At 40.3% G+C, this 17,548-nt stretch overlaps 1 protein-coding gene across 4 annotated transcripts in view; it reads right to left on the reverse strand.

The window, feature by feature from the left end:
- LOC309368869 (uncharacterized protein) overlaps positions 1–17,548 on the reverse strand; it is a 269,378-nt gene that overhangs the window by 112,522 nt on the left and 139,308 nt on the right. For 3 of the 4 annotated variants that reach the window (XR_014167927.1, XM_081909230.1, XM_081909229.1), the window contains one exon: positions 4,650–4,673. Coding sequence is in view for 2 of the 4 variants with exons in the window: in XM_081909230.1 (XP_081765356.1) it covers positions 4,650–4,673 (24 nt within the window). In the remaining 2 variants the exon portion in view is untranslated. Of the gene's footprint in view, positions 1–4,649; positions 4,674–15,163; positions 15,353–17,548 lie in introns of all 4 variants that reach the window. The other variant, XR_014167928.1, reaches the window with a different exon arrangement.

Raw genomic sequence — 17,548 nt, forward strand, 5'->3', positions numbered from 1 at the left:
ATAGCATACTATACACATTAAGATCACACGGGGAAGAACTGTGCTTCATTTTTTATAGCAGTATATTGAACTTGATCACATGAGAATCCACATTTTGGCTTGGGAAGGCATTCCATAGCTTTTCAAATATCTTTTTGTTCATAAATTATCTCTCCAGTTTACCATACTTGGACCTGTTATTAACAAATGCTTGGAAAGTAAATTGGATTATGTTTGGATGTACGGAAATAATTAAGTTAATTTGAGACTGTGCATTATAAAGGAAAGAATAGATATAGTAAATGAAAATATTTGGAAGCCTTTTTTTAGCTAATTCACAGTAATGCTTTTGTTCTTTTTTGTGAGTTTGTAAATATGATATGGCATTTACATATATGAAATGTATAGTATTATGTGTGTTTTTTTGTTTTTTCCTTCTCTTTTTTCTCTTTTTATTTTCTTTCTTCTTTATTTTCTCGCTTTGTGTCTGTATTAAATGTTGTTGCATTTTGATATTTTTAAAATTCAAATTAATAAAGATTTAATAATAATAAAGGAAAGTAAATTAGGAATTTCCTCACTGTTCCCTGCCACAAACTCCATACATTCATAGGTAAAAAGGTAAAGGGAGCCCTCACCATTAGGTCCAGTCGTGAACGACTCTGGGGTTGTGGCGCTCATCTCGCTTTTTTCATCTGGCATATAGCTTCCGGGTCATGTGGCCAGCATGACTAAGCTGCTTCTGGCAAACCAGAGCAGCACACGGAAATGCCATTTACCTTCCCACTGGAGCGGTACCTATTTATCTACTTGCACTTTGACATGCTTTTGAACTGCTAGGTTAGCAGGAGCAGGGACCGAGCAATGGGAGCTCACCCCATCACGGGGATTCAAACCGCCAACCTTCTGATCGGCAAGTCCTAGGCTCTGTGGTTTAACCCACAGCACCACCTGCGTCCCACCCCCATACATTCATAAGGTACTCTAAATATAGAGACTGCCCAGGTTGTATATGCTTGTAGACACACACTTTCTCTTTCTATGACTGGCCTATCCTTAACTGGAAGTTACATTCTGGGGCATGCGCAAGAGGGTCATTTCTTCCTGGGGGCAAATTTTAATTTGCTTAGAAGTTAATCTGCACATGTGAACCAAAATGTGTGAGTAATCTAAGTTTAAAAGTTCAGTTGTCATCATAGTAAAGGTCCCTTAAGGTACCCACCCTGGCAGGGACAAAATGGCCTCAGAGGACTGAGTGACATTTCCATCGCTTGCAGCAACACATACTTAAAGGAGTATTAGAAAGAAATGTCAGCTGTTTGTCATTTTTTACATCTTTAAAGAAGTCCATTTTTTTTGTTTTTTGTGTAAGAATGCTAGCTATACCGACGAAGAGATTCAAATGAAAATATTATAGATTTTTGGTTTAAAAAAGATTGCAAGATGATCCCAGTGCTTACCAGGGGCAGGGTGCATACCTTTGATTGTCCTTTTTATTTGTCCTGAACACACATCACAGCCAGCCTGAGGCAAGAAGCAGATGGTACATGATTATCTTAACAGAGTCAAAAGAGTTATGGGAGAGGCATGATGTTAGCAGCTGAACAGTCCCCAGAATTGTAGGCAATGTCTGTGCTTTGTTTCCTATTTATCGGTGGAGTGTGATTATTTCAAATGGCAGAGTATTAATTTACTAATTAGAGATAGTCACACTAGAAGATGCTACAGCAGTACATGTTATCGCATACACCAAGATTTACATTTGTCCTTCATGGGATCTCAAGGACAGTAGCTCTGACAATGGAATACAATACAAAAAAAAAAACAACAACCCAAAAACTGTATACATTGACAAAAATAAATTGCATACATTGAAAAATTGTTATTAGATGGCATTTTTAGGTGGCCACTAGCCTAGGGGTTCCCAAAGAACATGTATATAAAAATGCAATAGGAAATCATATAGTATCGAGCACAAGGCATTACAATTGCTACAGTAAGTAGGAAAACCATTAAATGGTCCCTCAAGCCCCCCCCCCAGCAACTTTCCAGTGGTCTGTGGGGGAAAGAGCGCAGAAATTACTGCACTAGCCAATGATATAGGCATAAGAACTATTTCTCTGTTTTATTTTATTATTTATTTTATTTCATAAAAATTATATACCACTTGATTGTTAAGAAACAAAAACCCTCAAACCATCTATGTATGGTTCTGTGTGTCTATCTATGGTTTGGGGAACAGTCTGGGTGATATCCACAGGTTACTTCCAGGCCTGTGAACCTACCTTATCCAGGGAGATTTAGCATCTAGTAGAAAAGGCTACCAAACCAGTTCTTTTGTTGAGGTAATGGCCTTAGCCGACCAGTGAAGTATAGCCATTTGCATGTACTAAGAGGCTGGAAACAATTACAGTTTTGGGTTCAGGTATTTTGTGCTCATTTACCTGCTTTCTTGATGGGCCAGCAGTTTATAGTAAAGTAAAACACATATTGTTTTTGTTGGGGTTGCCCAAAGGATGGGGAAATGAGACAACCTTAAAATATCCTGTTTCAGCCCCCCCCCCCGAAAATAGTAATTATAAATTCATTGAACTGTTGGTATCGCTGACCAAATCTTTGGACAATTTGGAATATAGCTCTGATGAGCTGGAATTTTCTACTAGGTAGTGCATTGCTTTTCTGGGAAACAGCAATGGCCATAGGCCAGCCATAATTAAGAACGTAATAGTGCAAATGGATGCATGTCTACTCAGAAGTAAAACCCACTGAATTCAACAGTGAGCCTGTAGAGGGCTGCAGTACGTGTTCTATCTATTTCCATAGGAAGAACTTAAAGTCAGGATTACAGGGCAATCTGAGACATGTCTACTCAGAAGTAAGTCCACTGAGCTTAGTGTGACTTACTCCAAGATAAGTGGGTATAGGATTGTAGCCTTAAGTGTTCTCAAAGGGGATGTCACAGTCCACAACCATCATTGCATCATGCCCATTTGTTGTTGTTTAGTCGTTTAGTCGTATCGGACTCTTCGTGACCCCATGGACCAGAGCACTTATCTGGAAACATCAGTCTTCCAATATATGTTTGGGTGGATGGAAGAGTTCAGGCATTTTACAGTTATCAAACCGATGAGAAGAGTTATGTGTTTGTTTGCACACAGAATTATTTATATTTTAAAATATAACCTAATTTGTATCCTGCTGTGCTTTCCCAAGGGGGAAATTCAGTGGATGGCAATATAATAAACAAAAGTTACATATGGTAAAAATATAATAACACTTATACAACTCCTAAAATACAGCATGAAAAATAAATGAACTAGAAAAGTCCCTCAAAGCATAAAGAATCCATTATTAATATATTGCAGTTTAGATCTTAATAAATAGGAAGCACTGCAGATGCAAAGATCTTGTGATGAGATGAGAGCTGGAAAGGAAATAATGCTCATATCATCTGATCTTTATCCTGCATAGCAAATACCAACTGCCCTTTTTGCAAGTGTCTATCTAGCCTCTCACGGTTCTTAAGAGTTCAAAAAACTTCCTAATGCTTAATCCAAGGAATCTTCTTGTTTGCCAGGGCATTCTGAACTTCCATGCTATTTTGATGGGTTAACTAAGCCATGTTTAAAGAGCAACCATCACAGAGAGACATATAATTTCAAAATCCTTCAATTCAAAACACACACACACAAATAGACACAAAAAGGAACCTGCTGTTATGTGATGGAGTACCATTTATGGGAAGAGTGAGGCAGCTGACATGTGAGTACTCTCCAGGAACAACTCTATCTCTGACCAGTTCATTAGTCCTGCATGTTAAGTTACTGTTATTAAACATAGTTAAATGGGACTCTGTGATAAGTATGTGTAGAAGCTGTCATGTATTTTAATCTGGTTTTAGTTTATGTCTAATTTTATTTTATTTTAAGCTTTAACTGATAATTTCATAGTTTATGCTTTTTGTAAACTCCTTTGAGGCTGTATGACAATCGGGCAGTATATAAATGTTGTGAAATAAAATAAATATTTTGCCACAGGACACATTGTGACATCGGACATTTTGGAGGAGGGAGGAGTTAGATTTACTGCCACCATTAATAATGACAACTGTACAGTTAGCATCAAATCTACTCTGATCCTGAATAATCCATCTGAACTGTCCTCAAAGTTTCTTCTGTTTGATTTAAAAGAAGATTGATGTGAACTTCCACAACTTTTCAGGTGGAGTCTGTCCGATTTCCCAGGCTCACCTCTAGGCCAAATCACTCTTCTTCGTCACCTCATATCAAAGGCTTATAAAAGTTGTGGTTGGGGCTCCTTTTGAAGCAAAGCTGAAAGCCACCTGACCTTTTAATGTTCAAATCTGCTCTAGCTTAACACCATCAAAGAAAACCTTAAAGGGGAAAGGAAACCACAGATCCCACTCATTATAGTGAGGCGTTTTGATGCTTACCGTACAGAAGCCTTCGAAGGGGAAACGCACTATAAACATGTCTTGGGGTTCATTAAGGTTAATGGGGAGAGACATGGGAGAGACATGATTTCTGAAAGCCTCCTAATTAAATTGATTGCTGTGGCTTTTCCCCAAGGGCCAATACTCCGGCTGTAAAATGCATGTATAAACGAAGCCCCTTGACTAACAGTGAAATCAATAAGTATGTCATACTCACTTACTCTTGTGTCCAGCTTGCGTTCTGTGACAGATCGTGGTGAAGACATGCAAGAAAAAGAGAGTATTCTGATGAGCATTACATATGCTTGTTGTGTAAGAAGGCATCACATGCTCCAAATCTAGTTCAGTTTGTGATCCACTGAGGGAACCTGGCCCACCAGCCATGTACTCTGACCTACTAGGTGCTTGACTTCCCTTCCACACAGAGACACCTTACCTCCTACCTTAGATTTTTACAGTCCAAAACAGGCAGAAAATACAGGGCTTTCAAGTTTCTGGTGGGCCACCATCCAAGGTGAGAGAGGTTCAACCTTCTGGGTCACAAGTTGCACTGACTTGTTCTAGTTTATTCATTTTCTGTAGATTTCAGCAGCAGACCTCACATTCAATATCATGCACTGCCGTAAGGGGCCATTGATGGCCCTGGCTTTTCTCCACTCATTCCTCACCACAAAGAAAGGAACAAAAGTTTATATGGCACATCTGTACTATGTAAAGGAGTAGTCAAACTAAGGTGGGGCATAATGACTTACATGCATAATGACTTCATCCATGAATTCTAGCAGGTCAAACAATACCTTGTGGTAACAAATTTTCTCTTAACTTAAATGCTGTATGATATAGCACAGCCTTTTATATGTTCCAAAACTATAGCTAATTTAACTGAATGACTTCTAAGACCTGTTATTATGAGAGAGAGCTGTAAGTTGCTCTATACCAAAAGGGATCATCTAGTCCAGTACAGTGGTACCTCAGGTTAAGTACTTAATTCGTTCCGGAGGTCCATTCTTAACCTGAAACTGTTCTTAACCTGAAGCACCACTTTAGCTAATGGGGCCCCCTGCTGCTGCCGCACCGCCAGACCACGATTTCTGTTCTCAACCTGAAGCAAAGTTCTTAACCTGAAGCACTATTTCTGGGTTAGCGGAGTCTGTAACCTGAAGCGTATGTAACCTGAAGCATATATAACATGAGGTACCACTGTAGTGTCCTCTCTGGCTGCTGTCCAAGGTCTGCACAGCTAGATGTGCTCCGAAGAATTCAAATTGTGACATGCTTCAAAGCATTTGATCTAAGGAGTTTGACCCTCCCAGAAGGACAGGCCACTCTTGTATTTTTTTAAAAAGAAATAAGTTGCTTAAACTATATTGTGGCAAGCACTGGATATTTTGCTAGTTGCCAGCCATAAATGGCTCTGCCCCATCAATATGCAGACACATAAGAGTTCAAACTTCAAATGACATTATTCATCAAATCCAAACACATTACATCTTTAAGTTAGCACAATAGCAAAAGATTCTGCCCATGAGAAGCATTAATGATTGTTTAATGCCCAAGCTGCTGCATTTATTTTAGGTCTTAAAATCATTACAAGCCCTAAAAAGGGAAAGTGATTCTTTGCCATTTAGAGAAACAGTTCTTGATAAGGATTCACATTTGCTTATTAGCATACAGTGCCCTTTTTAGTTGATGCAGGCTCCCACCCCACCCCCCGCTTTACCACCGCATCAATTCTGCATTTCGTTATTGAATACATTTTGTAAAAAGTCTTTCAAGGACATTTTAGCCCTAAAGCAAGACTACCATATATATTTGCAAAAAAGCGCAAGGCTGTTTGTATACTTTTCAAGATACGCATGGTAAAGGGAACTTTTAAAATGTGGCAATGATTTGTAATCATTAGCCAAATAAATATGAAAGTATTTTGGTTGCAGATCTCATCTCCAGCAGAAGAACCAAGTTAAAGCCCAAGTCTGTGGTTTGTGGGTGTGTGAAATAGTACTGAAGGACTGGGGTGGGGGGTGGGAAGGAAAAATGATTTTGTGGATAGAAGAATAATTCAGCAACAGATTAGTCACAGACATACAGGCAGAACTGTACAAACTTTATCACGAAATCTTGACAGCCTATCCCCAAAGCATCACGGTTCCATAATTCTAGACTTTGGCCTTTTTTTGAGCAGAGACTGATAAATGTGCCAATTTCGATCCTGACCTTGGATGATGAGGTCAGGCTATCAAATTCATTTTCACTTGCAGCCTGAACAAGGGCATAAGAATGGGCCATCTTCCCAGGAAGGGGTGGCAGGGGTGGTGGTGAGGGAGATAATGTATGGGCAAACATAACAGAAGCTAAAAACGGCAGCAGAAAAAAGCTGCTGTCATCATTTGAATGTGGCTTTAAAGGGGCTTTTAGAAGGACCAACTACTGACAGACACAGTTTTGCTCCTCAAATGCCTTTCAGATTTCACTGTACGTTGTTTTAGCCTAGAACATTTTTTTTGTCATTGAATGGGAAGTAAATGCACAGTAGGAGCATTTATTATGTTTTGCATGGGCTACCCACTGCACAATCAAGTCCTTTTTGCCCACCATTTTGTGGTAGAAGTCAGGGGGCACACACGTTCTCGCACTTCTTTGCTGCTCAGCTTCTGAGAATTGCATGGCACACCACAAAACTACTCATAGGCCATGGCTTTTCCCAATTATTCCATTACTATCAGGATGGATATTTTTTAGTAACCTAAGTCTCCCATGCTAAAGATATTGAGATTTTGTGCAGTATAAAGGAACTGGTTGTGGCCTTTTCTTGACGTGTAATTGGTCTATGATACACAAGGACATGGAAAGGGAAATGACCTGGTCTGCTTCGAAAACAAGCAGACAGTTCCATTTAGCTCAATAATGTCAAACAAGACATGGCAATTTTATAGGAAGAATCAGACAAACCTGACGTATGAATGAGGCATGTGCAAGAGGGCCTATTTTTCACATTTCCCCAAATACAGTTAGCTTTGATGGGCTAGCATGAGGTTGAAGGGGACTTGGCAAAATGCCTTCTAAAGGGCTCCCTCCTGTGTGGGTGGGTCTGGTGGCAGCAGCAATGGTGATCTGGTCAATTCTGGTCTGCACATAGCATCATTCTGGGGCAATGGGAGAAGACGGCTTCAGGGAGACTCCAGGAAGGTTTTTTAAGCTGGCTGATAAAGGGGCAGGTTTGTAGAAAAATCTCCCTTTATCTGGTGGCAGGAAGTTGCTTAACAGGGTAAGGTAGGCTGAGCAGAGGAGTCCACTTTGCTGTGGCCAGGTCTCCCTTCTGCAGGCAAGGCAGGGCCCAGTTGACTGGGATGTGCCCATCACAAGGAGTAATGATCCACTAGGACTCAAAGTCGGTGTTCTAAGATATACAAATTGTCCTAACAGAAAAGGTGACGATAATGCAGCTAATCATTTGTCCCACGTAATTTGATTAATTCACTGAAGAAGCTGTAATGAAAGCTCATGTGTATTGATCGTCAGAATCTCTGAAGGTCATTATTTATGTGTTCTAACAAAAGACCAAAGAGTCCTTGTGAAAGCTGAATAGAGCCAAACCTCAAGATACCATGGAAAAATGAGCTTCCATTAACTGCTGAAATATCAGCTGGTCAAGGTTTCCTAGGATTAAAACTAGCAGTGAACTTGAGAGAGGTACAACCTATAGTCAAGAGAAGGGATGCATGAAAAGTGCCATTATTTGTGTGTCTTATATTAAAATGCTTTGAAGGAGAAGGAAGCAGGCTGCCATGTATAGAGTACATGCATGGTTCTCTAACAATAATGTAAGAGAGTTTTAGGTCATTGTTAAAGTAACATGTGTGTATGTGTGTATCATAGTGCTTCATCTAGTTTCATCTAGATAAAAAGCTTTCTGCAGAAATTAGTCACCAAGATAGCAAACTCATTTTGTAATGCATTGCAGCTGAAAGCTGAAACCTGGATCTGCCCCATGATCCCAAATTTGACCAAAAGAGATCTTATAGGATCTTTCTGTTTTCTTTCATTTCCAGCCCTTTTCATGCATTTAGCACTGAAAGAGCTCCCCAGTTCTAAAACCACTGTTGTTGGGCTACTGTGGCAAGGTAAGATGGGGAAGCCTACACACAAATACTTCTTCACATGGAGGTTTCCCCATTTTCTGGGACCCTGTGCAACCAACGTTCCACAATCTTGGGAGTTCTCTGTGTGAAGAGGTAAATGTGATGCACCACAGCTCAGTGTAAAGCATCTGCTTGGCATGAAGAAAATACGAGAATCAATTCCTGACATCACTAGGTAGGGCTGGGAGCGACCCACCTGGAACCCCGGAGAGCTACTGCCAAGCAGTATAGACAATAATGAGCTCGATGGACCAATGGCATGACTCAGTATGTTGTATTCTATGAGAAAACAATATGGCAGCCACTGTTGGCCCATTTCCAAGGAGCTAAGACCAGCCAAGCTACCACTTGAAGTGGGGGCAAAGCTTTTACTAGAAAGCCCTCTGCCACCTCATATTGGCAGGTCATAACAATGTAGAAATACATTAAAAGCAGTTTGAAACAAATTATAGTCAGATTTGTTGGTCTGAAATAGAGATGCAAAGCCCCCCCCAAAAAAATAGAAATGGAAAAATGGGGGGTGGGGGTGGAAAATGGGGGCATTTTCCCCTGTTTTGCTAGCATTTTGCCAGGCCTTTACATCTCTAGTCCTTCTAAATCTATCTCGGTATCTATTTTAATATCTCTATCTCAAGTGACAAAGAATGAACGGTCCCATGAAAGTGGTGGTTTTAGTGGAGCTATTTGGCCTAGATTTAGTTCTGCGCAGCTTTTCTAGCGCTTCAGTATCGGAAGGGCAGCTATGCTTCAGCAGAAAACAGTCCTATAACATCTTAGTGGCTAATACACTTAACTGTGGCATTTATGGGGTCGAACTCTTCAACTGGCTGTGTTCCTATATGTCAGGACTTGTTGCCAGCCCTGCTTAGCTGCACCTGTGTTGGAATCAAATCTGATCCAACAAAGCTGGAGCAGCTGCACTCTGCCTGGATTCCAAGCAAGGCTTGGATTAGCCCTATGGAGAGAAACAGTAGCTGATGCTGCCAATGGATTGAGTTTGGGTTTTGTACAGTGTTCCAGTCTATAACCTTTGGACTGATTCTCTGGATTTGGCCCTTGAGTTAGAGGCATTCAAGTGGTTTGAATTATTGGATCTGAACTTTAGCCTGGGCCTTGTGGGTTGTATGGGGACTTGATCCACATAAAGTGCATTAGCTTTATGCGGGAAAGGGCGTATGGTAAGGGAAAGGTAAATAACTTGTATCCATATTACAAAGAACAGCAAAACACATATTCTTGACTCCTTATCAGCGTTTTCTTCTCTTTGTGAAAAGATGCTATTAAAAAACTGCTTTTGATGAACCACTTTGAGAGGCGTGGTTTTTAAACAATTAAGTGGTATATAAATTTTATGAAATAAATAACAGTGGGAACTATTTTACACTAAGCAACATTGCATACTTTCATTTCATTTCATTTACTTCATAATTTATATCCTGCTTAACACTATAGTTTGTGAGTGGTGTATAATAAGGTTGCAAAACAAGTGTGAAAGATAAAATCAGTGAAAATTAACCATAACATTAGCTTACTCAAAATCTGGTGTGAACTGGAAGGGAGTTCCACAAAGCTGGAAGGCACAAAGGTCCAGAATGCTGATGAATGTGAGCCATGGAGCACCATTCACAGGGACTCCCTCAAAGACCTCAGTGGTCAGACATGGATATAAGGCACAAGGTGTTCCTTAAGGTACACTGACTGCCAGTTGTTAAGAGCCTTGTAAATTAATACAATAACCATGCACATGGCCTGGTAGCATTTGGGTAGCTAATGCAAGGTTTTAAGAACCAGGGTTATGTGCTATTGGTTGCTTAATTTCACCACCAGTCTAGCTGCAGCATTTTGACCCAGCAGGTACCTCTGAACCAGGCCCAACAGTAGCCCCACATAAAGTGCATTGTAAGAACTGATTCTTACCAGTTCATGAATCCCGTAGTTAGTGTACCTGTAGCAGCAGGCAAAAGGCAGTCCTAGCCACTGAGGCTACCTGAACCTCCAGCAGCGAAGATGGACCCATGAACACCCCAAACCTGGCCTAATGCTCAGAAAGGGCTGAACTAATTTGCGGGGGTGTGGGGGAGGGGGCGACACACAGCAGAACAGAAAACTATTTTAATTTTACATTTACAGATAAGGCTGGATGCATGTTTAAAGAAGCTTGGTAAAGGAGGATCCATTGCATCAAATTTTTGCATCATTGCAATGATGCCATCAGACCTGTATTCATACTGAGCTCCTCCTATACTGGTGCTATTTGTTTGGAAGAATGTCTCTAAATTACATCGACTATACAGTAATTGCTGTTTACATGGTTGTAGCAGGGTGCTTTGAGCTGCTGGGCTCATGCAGATTACAATGGCCAGGTCTGCCATTTCCCTGTGCAGGTGTTGGTTTACACAAACCATGCATTTGGCAGGTCTGCATCATGTCAAGGTACATGCATGGGGAATGATCATCAAATACTATTGTTTTGAGGCTGGGAGTTAGAAAGAAATTCTTAATAGGGCAGATGGACTGCTGGTCTAGCACATTCTTTGATAAATAAACTATGGCTGGTATGTTGCCATGGGAACTAATTGCTACATCATTTTTGGGAGATGACCAGGAAATAGTTGAGAGACTCTTCTGAAAGACAAGAGCCATTCTGGAATTGGGGCAGTCATACTCCCCCAGTCCCAGCTGGGATGCCTTTTTTTTTCAGCTGGTACTGAAATTTAATTCAAACTTTTGTATGCATTCAACTTAATTGAAAATGAAACAGATGAGGAAGAACTATAAGTTGTGACAGTAATGGCTTCAAATTATTTTGCTGTTAGAATGCATAGGCACTTCCCAACTTTTTAAAATACACTAGACTCCTAATGTTTCCATTTTGCAAACTATAATGTTTTCCAAGTAATCAATTTGCAAGTTTTAAATGAGCTTAAATACATCTGTACCTAAATTTTTGTACGTTGAACGCCACTGCAAAGTGGCTGTGTTGCTGAGAATGATGAAAATAAAACGTTTGTTTTTTTTTAAAGAAGATGTGGCAGATTTCCATTTCAGTGTCAGATCTGCAGTCTGAGTGGGTGGAATGTACTTCCCTCAGCTACAGAACTTATGTGAGGAAAAATCTTCCAAGCATAAATGGAATATCTGCCAGACTTCCAACAGCAACAACAACAACAGAGGTGTGATGCCAGAGATCGAGAGGTTGCATTAGTTAGAGGGCTGCTGCTACTGGTACAGGAATAGCTAGGAGCTGCTAGGATGGGGAAGCAGTGTTGAGCAGTTGTAGCAGCCACAATGAATCAGGAGTGCTTGCGAGCACTTAAGCACGCCGGCCCTGAGAGATCTGCATTGGCTCCCAGTACGTTTCCTACCACAATTCAAAGTGTTGGTGCTGACCTTTAAAGCCCTAAACAGCCTCAGTCCTGTATACCTGAAGGAGCATCTCCACCCCCATCGTTCAGCCCAGACACTGAGATCCAGCACTGAGGGCCTTCTGGCGGTTCCCTCATTGCGAGAAGTGAGGCTACAGGGAACCAGACAGACGGCCTTCTCGGTAGTGGCGCCCGCCCTGTGGAACCAGCCTCCCTTCAGATGTGAAGGAAATAAGCAGCTATCTTCTCTTTAAAATACATCTGAAGGCAGCCCTGTTTAGGGAAGTTTTTAATATTTAATGCTGTATTGTTTTTAACATTTGATTGGAAGCCGCTCAGAGTGGCTGGGGAAACTCAGCCACATGGGCGTGGTATAAATAATAAATTTATTATTATTATTATTATTATTATTATTATTATTATTATTATTATTATTATTATACAAGGAACTGATGGGGGTACTCTGGGCCCCTACAAGTGGGTAAGACCCCTTCCTCCTTGCCACTTGCCTGCTCACTACTATATGAGAGGTGGGGAGATGTTTTCAGCCTGAGAGATGCATCCCTCATGGAAAACCTTCCAGGGGGAGCATCTGCAACCACCATTCATCAGCATAGAATAATAGAGTTGGACTAGATCTTGGAGGTCCTCCCCTCCAAGCCCCTGCTCAATGCAGGACCTGCAATACAGGATGAAACTAAAGTGATATGATGCAGCTTTAAATGTACAGTGCCTTGGAGAAGGTGATAGTGTGTTTTGGGGCTGGGTGGTTGTGGGGGAAGGAGTATTGTTGGGTGGCAAGTCAACCCCTTTCTAGACCCATTGGTTTGCTCACAGACCTTTGTGACTTTCCCCAGTTTGGGGTGGGGTGGGAATCACAAAAGCCCCAAGCCAATCTGAGGAGGATTTGCTCCTTGAGATCCAACGTTTCCTTTGCAATGCAAAATGTTCTTTCCAGAGCGATGGTTTCTTTCTTTCTTTCTTGGCTGTACAAAGCCTTGCACCATGGTGGCTATCTCTGCTGGGAGCCCAAAACATTTAAATTGCCACCGCATGAGGAGGACACAGGAAGCGATTGGTTCTGCCAGTGAGCATTCCTCTAAGATTACATTGATTTGCCTCTTTATGTGGTGTCTGAAAAGGAAAGCGCTCAAGGAAATGCCGCAAAGCTTCTGTTTACGAAAACAAATCTTGTGACAGCTAAAAGCTTTGAAACAGTTTTAATTATCCGTTAGAGGGCAGAATGTATAATTAAATGGTAATAAGCATACAGATAGAAACATAGTGCCCAGTTTGAACAGATTCATATTCCTTCACGTGACCTTGAAAGGCAACAGAAGGCTGCTGGCATTGAAGTTTGTGTCCATAGGAAAACCCACTCTAATGTTTAATACAGTTGCCACAAATTTCAAATCAAGGCAGCATCTTTTGTAAGAAAAAAATTAAAAATATTTTAAAAATGGATGAACTGTCTGATTAGCGGGAAAATTAGCTGGTAGAATTGATTTCTCTTCTTCAGCACTCTCCCCCTTCCCTCTGGGTTTCCTGTATTATTAGCACTTTACAAATAAGACAGATAATTTGCGTGATTTGAAAACCACTGAGAAGAATGAGATTCTTTTCTCTAGCTTTACGTGGTTGGTTTTTTTTTTTAATATACTTGCATCAGCTTAGCCTGTTTGGTGAATATAAAAAGCTTTCAGTTATGCTTTATTCACATCTTCATTATAAATTCTAAATGGATGCCCTTATGATCAAGGTACAAATACTGGGTCTTGGAGTGTGCTAATTTCTCAAATGCCTTTGTGATCTTGGATTAGATGCTCAAAACTGGATCGTCAGAAGAACAAATCAACCCTTAGTCCTTAATGAGCCCACCACCACCACTCACTCAATGTAGGGGAAAAGCTAAAAGCCAGTGTTTTAAGGCTGAGCCACAGGTTAGAGATTTGCTATTTTGTGTTATACAACAGAGTGAAACCTCACCGTTTCGTTGAGTACATGGAAACTGTTCTGGGGGTACTTGTAACAACAACAATAGCAATATATGAAATGCATTAAGGGCAAGTGAATTCTTAGGTTGTGGGGATAGGGCAGAAATTCAAACTCACACTTTCTGAAACACTATGTGAACCTAAACACAGCTGTCCTTCAAAATTCACAGTTCTCTGAATTTTGCATTGCAGTTCTCCAGCCAGTAATGGGTACAAAAATGCAAATATGGGGGGGGGATACAAATGCAGTATATCACTGAAAGTAGCATACAAAATATAGGGGAAATAGCAAAAATATTGAGAAGGCAAAATTGCAAAGGAAAATGTGTTTAATTGGAGAACTTGGTACTGAGATTCTGATAAATTTTCATGAGATTTAGTGGGAGACTTTCAGGTGCATACCAAAAATTTGCATTTAATTTTGCAGTTTGAATGGATTTAAAGCACTCTCTCACCCTAGCACAATAAATCCACCAGTGTTTTGCTGTTAGGAAAGTGATAGGTAAATTCATTGAAAAGTGTGAAATAAATGAACGATTATTGGGAAGGCATATCAGCACCAGGCAATCAGTTCAGGATGGATGTTCATTGTCATATAACCTCCCAGCAAACAAGCACATCAGGATGAATGCTCAATAAAGAGGCTGCCTGGAGGAGTGTATTTCTCTTCCTTGTCTCTTAATCAGCTAATCAGGGATGGAAACAGTTTAATTCAGTCAAGGATGGTCTTCCTAAATGAAGATGTAACATTTAATAGGGTTCGATAGGTTCAAATAAACATTTAACTGCATTTTTAAGCAAGATGGATTACATGGATGATAGAAGAACTGAAAAATTCAATTGACTTCTATTTAGTTATATATGTTGGACTCTTAATAAAATATATTTCAAAACCAAGGCTACTGCTCCTAATGATATAGAAGCAGGTTTAATTGTGGGCAGGGCTCAGCAGGACTGTGTCCTGGAGTGTGCTTAGGACCAGGCATTTATTTTATTTAGTAAAATCCAAGCACCACTTGATAGCGGGGTGGCGGGGGGGGGGTGGCGGAGAGAGAACACCCCAGAGCAGTTTACAAATGGGCATAAATTGAGGCCATGGTACATGGGGAAATGGTTAATGCCACACACACCCCGTGCCATTGCCCTGATACAAATGCAGCCCCTGGCTGGCTTTGTCAAGAAAAAATGTATTTAACATACAACCACACACCTACAGTATTACACTGACTTTACCTGCAAGAAAAAGTCACGTTCAGTGGGGATTCGTGAAAATGGGGTCTCCATCTTGTGAGAGCAGAAGCACTTTTCACTATGGCAAAGCAACCACTGGCTAAAGCCCACAGGGTATCTTTTCCTTCTAAAAGCCTTGCAGTGCCACACATCCAGAATTGTGGAACAAAGCTTCCAGATCAGACAGCATGGCTTAAAAGAAGAAGAAGAAACCATTGTTTAGAAACTAATTACTCTGCTAACCGATGCAACTCCATTTAGACTAATAAAGAATAATTTACTTTGCTCCTAATATCCCCCCCCCCGGTATCAATGAGTCATTCAATGACATTACCAGAAAATTGTGAATTAGCTATCATGTCTAGTTCTGATATGGTGCCAGTCACAGAATCTCAGGAGACAAACTGAACACTCCACTGGCCGAACACCTTGAGGAGCAGGCAGGATCTCTGACTCCAATGCTGAGGATCTCCTTGAGGGGCCCTCTGCGTTGATACCCAAGGAAGAACCTCTGGAAATGTCAATGGAGTAGGTGGAACCCACCACACCTTGACCTCAAAAGCACCGGAAGCTTCTGGTCAAGGCCAAAGAAGGATGGCACATTACATTACATAGGTGCCAGGAAAAAAACATTTGTTTTCTCCCAGACTTTAGGCAAATTATACAATCTATGGCCTAATAAACTGAATGGGGGGTATCGTTTTTGTTTGTTGTTATGGTATGTGTTTTTGTTACTGTGGTATGCATTTTTGTGTTTTTATATTTTAAATTGCCCTGTGATCTTAAATAAATTAATAAGGGCCCAGAGTAAGGTGTCTACTCATGAGCAAGCAGTCTCTGATACTCTTTCATTGCCAGCAGCTGGCAATTACAATAGAAAATCCCTATTTAGAAATTAGATTTTATGAGACAGCTTTTGTACCAATACAAATGAGCTTTGTTGTAGGTTTGCTGATAAGCAATTGTAGATGAACAAGAAAAATTAGAAATAAATGTTGGGTTTCATCCACAATGCCTAGTCATGCCTGCAGTGAACACTAGGTAAGGTTTTCAAACTAATGCATAAAATAGTGAAGACAATAAACATTAAATGTTAATATTAATGGTAATGGAAATCATCGTTACATTAAAAGATTGCAGACTTGCTTCTAACACACAGTTGCAGCAGTTTTTATGTCACTGCAATTTGTCCCTTTAATATATAAAACTGTATAAAGCTACCATTTAGTCAAGTGAAAAAAACAGTACAGTCTTCTAGGCTGCAACATGGTATCATATAGTGGCTTCTTAATTATAAGGAGGAAGTAAAAAATCTGCTGCCAGTCTATTCAGTTGAAGTGACAACTGTTTTGATTTGTGGAGGTTTAAGCAAATGCTTTTCAATTTATTCTAAAATGTAAACACCCTACAGAGTGCTTTATTTATTTTTCGTTTTTTACAAACATAGCAGAAAAGGGAATTTTTCTTCTTGATTACTGGTTGAAATCTGTTATCAGTATGAGACATATAAAACACACTTCCCATGATAACATAGTGCTGCACGTACAGAGTAACCCTATGCAAATCAACTCATATATAAGCTGCCCTGACTTCACTGTACTGAGACTTACTCCTAGGTAAGTGTGTACAGAACTGCAGGCAGAGACGGGCAAATCTATCATTTTCTCATTTTTTCCAGTCTTCATATTTTCACAGCACCGATTTATTTATTTTTAAAAGTCCCCATGAAAATTCATCAGCATTTTAATTTCCCCCTAATTTCCCCAAGCTATTATGCCTACCACAGACATTTTTTACAAACCAATTTCTGATAACATAATGCATTTTTGACCATCATTTCCACTAATATGTGATTTTTTAAATGCAGACCTTACCCTAGTATATTGTTGTTGTTGTTGTTGTTGTTGTTGTTGTTGTTGTTGTTATTATTATTATTATTATTATTATTATTATTATTATTATTATTTACACATTCCTTAGCTGAAGAACTGCAGGACAAAATTCAGCTGGTGTTACTTCCAAAGGATTTCTGTTCTTGCTTCAGAAAGTGTGGATTAAAGTAGGTTCGCCTTTAAATGCAAGTTGAACAGAATTGAGGGCTGAGTGACAAGCAATCCTAGCGCCATGATACTTGCTGCTGGGAGACATCAGAAGACAGGCAAGGTGCCCGTCCGGCAGAGATCCCACTGTGCCCATGGAAAGTGTGGAAGGTAGAAGGCTACTTCTGACCATGTTCCAACCACAGGAACAATCACAAGCCTTCCAAATGTGTCATTATAAGGGTAGAGGCAGACCCAACTCTGGGTGCTCTGCATGTAAAACTGTGCCATTCCCAGAGGGAGGGGTAATGGGGGCTTGGACCGGAGCTGACTTAATGGTAAAGCGCAA

The sequence above is a fragment of the Podarcis melisellensis genome (genome assembly GCF_964234715.1).
Source record: "Podarcis melisellensis genome assembly, chromosome: 4".
NCBI classification, from domain to species: domain Eukaryota; kingdom Metazoa; phylum Chordata; class Lepidosauria; order Squamata; family Lacertidae; genus Podarcis; species Podarcis melisellensis.